General features: G+C 39.3%; 1 protein-coding gene across 1 annotated transcript; it reads right to left on the bottom strand.

Annotated features, from left to right (window-relative positions):
• Positions 1-2,734: 2,734 nt before the first annotated feature.
• LOC132993391 (phospholipase A and acyltransferase 4-like) lies at positions 2,735-4,989 on the bottom strand. The gene is made up of 4 exons (XM_061063215.1): positions 4,791-4,989; positions 4,230-4,338; positions 3,129-3,397; positions 2,735-2,946 (listed from the first exon to the last, which is right to left on the bottom strand). Exons 1-4 carry the CDS (start codon positions 4,803-4,805, stop codon positions 2,824-2,826), a joined length of 516 nt encoding a protein of 171 aa, XP_060919198.1. The 5' UTR covers positions 4,806-4,989; the 3' UTR covers positions 2,735-2,823.
• Between the last annotated feature and the right edge of the window lie 2,463 nt (positions 4,990-7,452).

Genomic DNA, 7,452 nt, shown 5'->3' with positions numbered 1-7,452 from the left:
GTGGTCCTAAACCTAACCAATCAAATTACTATGGCAACAAAGGAAACATTGGAAAATAATTCAGCTCGTCTTTGAGGTATACTGGCCAGCGAAAGAAAATGTTAAAGATGAACATTTCAGCAATAAGGAAAACATTTTTATCATATTGCCTTAGTTGAATTTGGGGCTTCATATTTCATTTTTTATTACAGTATATCACCGCAGCAATGTTCGACAGTTGTCTGTAAATGATGCCATAATTCCAGTCTTTATTGATTGTAATGGTAGGACAAATTGTATTTGGCAAGCAGCTGCATTTAGGTTCTTGCCAAATTCCTAAATGCTGCTCATCTCACAGGAATAGCCGACAGAGATGGCGATGAAAACTACAAAGCTGGATGGTATAGGCTAATTAGTATTGTTAAAACAGTGTGGCAAAAAAGAGACAGATGTCCAGTTAAAGTTTATATTTGAGGCTTTGTTGTATCACCATTCACTCTGCAATGATGTATGACCGTCTATCAGTGCCATCAACTGACGTGGCTGCACATCTGTAATGCATGGTGATTATTTCTGAGCCTAATGATGAGCCACGATAAGCCATCCGCTCCGACTCCCAAAACATGGAGAGTATGAGGTTTTATTATTTCTGGATCCGGTCCCACGGCCTGAGCCTCTGCAGCCTACTCTGGATTTCATGGAGCTCTCAGGCGGTGACCTCGGGAACAATGTGGGGTGCTGTGCTGGTTCTGGGGACCATGCGAGCCTAACTTCCCCCACCTGCTAGCAGCTTTACTGGCCTGGCCACGGGCCCCACGGACTGTTTCTACACTGTAAAAAGACGGTTAATCTAGCATCAGATTTTATTTCTGTGTTCAGGATTCTAAAGTAAATTTTGTGTTCAGATGTGTTTTCTAAATAAAGATGATTCACTTTGAAAAATAGACTAAATACAAACATAATTTCTTGCTAAGGGATTGAAAACAATTGAGCTCAACAACAAGCAAACAGCTGAGGTGGAACAAGAGAAGTAATTTACAGCAGGCAAAGTCATTACCTGCTGCCTCTTCATAAAGTCACAGTCAAAAACAATGCATTTCTTCAAAATTATCCATGATCTCTCATCTTTATTATTTTTTCAATCTCACTTTTATTACCAAAAAGTTTTAGTCGGTATTAGGGAAAACATTTTACAACATCAGGGAAAAATAAATATCAGTATATAAATGACAAATGTCCCAGAGTGGATGCCTTTTGAACCCCATACTATTTTAATAAAGCCACATTTGCAAATGTTATGAATAAATATTATGCATTTGTCATCAAATGCAAGTAGTAATCGATTCGATAATACTGGGAATAAATGAAGATGCATGCTCATAAGATGCTGAATTTACAGCGTTGGGGTAAGAGTTAAAAATGTGAGGAAATCACAGCAATTGTACAGCGATACTGCAAATATATTCTGTCATATTTGATACCCTACAGAAAAAGAATTAGATTGGGATTTATTTGTAACATAAGACTACAGATTGTGAATGCTAAGATGCAAAACTTATTTTTTGCAGAGCAGGCCTGTTTGATGCTTCATGGGCGTCCGGCTGTGGGGGAGGAGTCTCAAAGACAAAATGTGTATGTGTTATGGGATATGTATAACATTGTGATCATTACTCAGCTGTCAGTTTGCACACACACACACACACACACACACACACACACACACACACACACACACACACACACACACATTGACATGCACTTCAATGGCCCACAGTCAAATCATCTGCCCATGCATCCTGAAACACACAGATTTCTGTACTTTGATTCTTGTGAGAATCACAACCTAAACTACCTGAGCTACATGCTAAAACTTTATCTCACATATTTTCGCTCCAACATGAAACCAGGTCATTACCCTTTAAAATCATCTTTAAAAAGGTACCAGCTTTTCAAAACCTTGTTAATTCCCTATATTGTCCTCGATAATCGGCAATGTCCCCACCTGCCAAAAAAGGTCCCCGCTCTCAAAGTTTTCAGTCACTGGTCCTCATATAGACAGAAAAACAAGAACAATAACACACACAGCATGTATCTCTTATTGTGAAAATCTGTTCCTCCCCACCTGCCTCGGCTATAACAGGGGTCCACATGTGAACAGTGGGTAGATTGTGATGCAGCAATATGCTGGCACAGAGAACGAGGAAGAAAACCCTTGACCAGACTTTAAAACATTATTCAGAGTTTTCTTCTGAGCTTCTTCTGTTTGAGTTTTAACCGTTATACCTTCTGCTTCAGCGCCCTTCAAAAAACAATTATTGCCAAAGACACAAGTAATGATTATGTGCAGTGTTTGTTTTGATTCTGAGGCGTTGGTGTAATGAGATAAACTATGACTACAAGCAATGGTTGTCGTTTTTTAATCTTAATCTACAAAAATGTTAACACACTGGTCTTTAAATTAAGATTAATATTAATTTCAGTATAGAATATTAAAATAATTTTTAAATAGTTCTCCAGTGAAAATAAAGGAATGGCTTTTGTGGTTAAAGAAATTTAAAAAGCATTGATAATGATATGATAAACTAATGACAAAATTGATAGTTTGTCACTTGATTTTATACATATATACATTTCAGAAATTCAAAAGTCATGTTGTGAAGGTATAAATTGAAGTACAGTTAAATTGAAGCAATGGTTTGTTTCCTTGCATCCATGGTTGAAATTAATGTTGATATTCATTACAACCAGTGACAGCTTTCTCATTTTGCAAAAAGTTTATTAACAGATTAACAACATTTACATCAAAATTAATTTTATATAAATTGCATTCTCATTGTCATCACCTCACTTGTGATGTCTCCTCTCTTTTTTGTCATCATGTTTGAGGAGGCTGCCAATTAAAGCACCCAAAGCTACAAGACCAACACCCACTGCAGCTGCGCCTCCAATGGCAGCTGCTAGTTTCACCTGTGAAAGACAAAAGGAGTGTCAGGCTGATGGACAAAGATGTGTCAAAAAAAACATTTATCTATTCTATTAACAAATCTGTACTTTCAAGGTTTCATTCATATTTTTCACCTTTTGTCTTGGACGACAGTTTGCACGTTACAGGTCCTGCAAACAGAAATGTAAAAGCCACATATACCCACCTGTCTGGACTCTGCTTTTCCGTATCGTAGCTCCGTGGCAAAGTGCTCACAGTTGTGAGACATGATCGAGTACGGCTGCTCCACACCCACCCTGCTACAGGCCTCCTTCACGATGGTGTGAGGGTCACGAGCCTCATACTCGTCGTCCATTAAGTTGTTGATTTTGAAACTGTGGTGGCTGACCACCTCCCAGATCTTCTGACGCCTCACCTGCGCCGTGCTGCAATTTATGAGCGTCAACAGACCACCAAAAGATCCGTGGTCATCATCTGGACGTGTGTGGGTTTAAAGAGGAGAAGAACAGGAAAGACGTTAGAGGAGCAAATCCCACCAGTCCTGGTTTACATCCAACCTATGGTTCCTTTGAGGCATGTCATCCCCCACTCTTTCCCTCCCTGATTTCCGACTCTATCCACTCGCCTGTCTCGCTAGCCCCTCCCCCCACCATAAAACAATAAAGTGAATTTGTGCATGAATATGTTTCTTAGAGGATACTTAACTAAGCCTTTACATTAAAAATACATCCAACAGCTGATCATGTCCAACTAAAGTTAACAGTCAAAGAATAAAAACAGTAATTAATACAAATAAGTTTGTATTAGTTTAAGTTGGTTAAAGGCTTCATATGTGATTTTTTGATCCAGCAGATGTCGCCCTTGAGCACCAGCATGAAACCAAAACAACTTGCGCTGCATTGTTGTGTTAGCATGCTAATGCTAACGATCTTTATTATGCTCGTATCTTCACACTGCATGTAAATTTACCTGAAATGAGCGTGATCTAGAAACACAGTTAAGCAGTGAGTACAGTATGTTATTCTTCTTTTCTCTAGTCCCTCAATTAAACAACTTTTATACACGAGGGGAGGAGTCAGCCGGCCGTCCGGGCGATGTAAACAAAGTGAAGATAGGACTCTGAAAACTCTGAAAACATCACAGACAGTGGGACTCGGGTGTTACACCCATTGTAGACAGTCATGACTCACAGAGTTATTTTCAGAGGATATACTTGATTTATATTATATTTAAGTGTGAAAAATCACATATAAAGACTTTAAGTTGGTTTTTCAAGATTATCAAGTGAATGCAAACCTTTACTCACCAGGAGGGATTAAATGAACGACTTCATTTCCACCAATGTAGACAGCCCAGTGCTGATATGTATCACGGGAAATCTCAATGAGGTCCCCAGGCTGAGCACCGTGGTCGAACTGTAATGGTGCACAATAAAAATAACAAATAAGAACGTGATACTTCCTCAGTGTAAATGCTTAATGAGATACCCTTTGTAGTTATTGACAAGTTTAAGTGCTGCAGAACAATGTTTTACATTTGGGTATTTTTTCATGTACATGCACAGGGGAAAAAAACAAAACGTGAAACCATCTTAATGTCAATAAACTGCTCCAGTCTGCCATTTTGTCCTGTTTTTCATTGCTGTTACTTGCACATTTAAATACGTAAACAAATAAATGAATCTCACTTCTTAGTATCAGTGTAACTTAATTTTGTAAAGTCTAATTTTCTTGGTAAAAAAATACAATCCATAAGAGCTTAATATTAAAACAAATATAAAGAGTTCCATCTGGTTTGTTGTGGAAGCAGCTTCAAACCTTCAATATCTCTCGAGTGCTATGAGAGCTCGGTACAGCAGGAGACTCACCAGTGTTGGAGCCATGTCGTCTGACGTCTGTCAGGTAAGAATAGATATGACTTTCAGCTTATTAAATACAGCTGACCGCAAAGTTATATCTGTTTCTGTCTCAGAGATTAAACCTGGTGACTGACACCGAGATAGACACAGAGGTTAGATAAACAAATTGGTGAATGCTCTATAACCCGGCAGTATGGCCTATATTTGCTAATCATTAACTTGTTGAGTCAACACACATGTTGTATCAGTCTCTCTCTGACTGTGGGCAATAAAAGTACAGAGGTTAAGTTTCATTTCTCTAAAAATAAACTGGAGTTGCACTAATGCTGCTGCAAGCCTCTCGGGGTTAAGTTTCACACAAGTTGTAATTGTTATGTGTCGATCAAATCGGCCTCAAAGAAATGACTGGAATTCCTCTAACATCGGTTACAGTAAAATAAATACTTCACGTCTAATTTAAAGCGTCTTTTCATGGTGAAAAGCTGGACAAAGCTGACCTGAAAGATAACTAATAAAGCACCTTTATGTTACATTCATTAATTTATAATGTGATGTTTAAGTCACACGCTAATGGTCACAGTTGTTGGCAGTGACCTGATGGTTATGCTTCGATCTCACTTTATCAACACAGAGACCATTTACCATTGTTCAGCTTTGACAAAGAACATAGCATCGGCGCAAAGAGAAACTTCCTTTATTAAAATACTTCAATTAAGTTTTCAACCAATTGCCTGTAGATTGTTTCTTATATATTTTTTTGGAATAAATCATTTTAAAAAATGTCACCGAAGCTTCAAGAGTGTTGGCTATATCCTTGGATTTTTTTAAAGCGTTGATTATCAATATTTTTATTTAACTTATTCAAACAAATAGTAAATGGACTTGAGCTTGTATATTTATTTTCTAGTCTTCTGACTACTCAAAGCGCTTTTACACCGCAGGCCACAGCTACACATTCACACACTGACGGTAGAGGCTGCTGAGTAAAGAGTCCATCAGACTAACTAATCCATTCATACACATTCATAAGCCATCGATGAAGCAGCGGGAGCAACTTGGGGTTAAGTGTCTTGCCCAAGGACACATCGGACATGTAGCTGCAGGAGCTGGAGATCGAACCCTCGACCTTCCAGTTGAGAGACGACTGACTCTACCGAAGGCGCCACAGCTGCCCCAAAGTGGACGAATCCAGCCAACTTAACAGCTCTAATGTACATTTAAACTTGCTGTAAGGGATTTTCAGCTGCTGGAAAAAAAGAGTGAAATGAATATTGATGCCTCTTTTTGATCTTTTACAGCAAACAAGCAACAGGACAGATCATTTCTTTACAGATTTTTTGGTATTCTGTACATTTTTCCATGGGGTAGGCGTCAGGCAAAGTCAACAACTGAAATGGTTAGCAATGAAACACTTAAGCAAAAACATTTAAACAGTTGTAGCTGTAGCAGATTGACGTTTGGAATATCACACCGGGTGAACAGGAGGGGAAAAGATAGTTTCTTTATAATGGTTCAGGAAAGAGTCCAAGCTGTTGGACCTGGAAGTTAAATTCCTCCCACAGGTTAATATGAAGTGCTTAAAACAGGAAGTGCTCAATCAGTCTAGCACAGGGATCTGACAGGATCGTTAGCTTGTCAGGATATTTGGAGAAATTCCCCACGCTCAGATCAATGCTGCTGGTCCTTTTATTAAACACAGCTGTGCGTCCTGAATCCCGGCCAATATTATTTTTCTTCTTTCCCATTTGTGTCCCTGTAGTTTCTCTTTAACGTTCTGCTCTCTGCTGGTCGTCTTCACCTCACTGACAGCACACAGACGCTTACAGAGGAGAGATTTGACACCAAGCATTCATCTCACTCCTCGTCTGTCAGCGCTGCCATTTACCACAACACCTGTTGAAGTGCGAGCCCTATCAGCCGTCACCTGTCCACTGCTTCGGTCTGCTTCCTGAGATCATATACAGTAAGCATCTCTCTAAGAGCACTGGATCATCCCACTTAAGATCAAGAGTTTCACTTGAGATCAAAAATAACTTACAATCTATACATACAAGAGTGGAAAATGTACTTCTTTTAGACAACTTACCTCCTGATATTTCAGCTGTTTCCTCTTTTTTTATTGAGTTATGGAGCTGGAGTAGAGCCATAAAAATAACTTTATTCTGCGTTAAAAGCTAATTTCTTTAAAGAGGACATATTATCCCCCTCCTCCACCTGTTCAAACAGTCCCCCTGTGCTCTAAATGAAACATCTGTGCTTTGGTCAAAATATAACATGAATCAAGCACCAGAGGAGGTTTGTGACCCTGTATAAACCAGCTCTCTCAGAACGCTCCGTTTTGGTGTGTGTGTCTCTTTAAATGGAATGACCCCGCCCCCTGAGTTTTCCCCGTAGACATCACTCCTCTGTAGAGACAATAAAAATGGCCGATCTGCTCAAAAGTTTTGTTCTAGTCTGGGGGTGGAGTCCATGGGTGGAGATACCAGGGGAGGGGAGGGGATTTCTTTTTTACCAGAATCCCACTGTGACATCACAAGGAGAGCACATTTGAAACGGAGCATTTGTCTCTGTGTTGTAAGACTTATGCAGACCACAAACAAAGGACTGGATGGGTTTATTTAACATGTTGTGGGTCAGTAGACTCTCAGGTTACCCAAATATATGTTCAAAA

Source organism: Labrus mixtus, chromosome 18 (assembly GCF_963584025.1).
Source record: "Labrus mixtus chromosome 18, fLabMix1.1, whole genome shotgun sequence".
NCBI lineage: Eukaryota > Metazoa > Chordata > Actinopteri > Labriformes > Labridae > Labrus > Labrus mixtus.
This window is presented reverse-complemented; position numbering and strand designations above follow the sequence as displayed.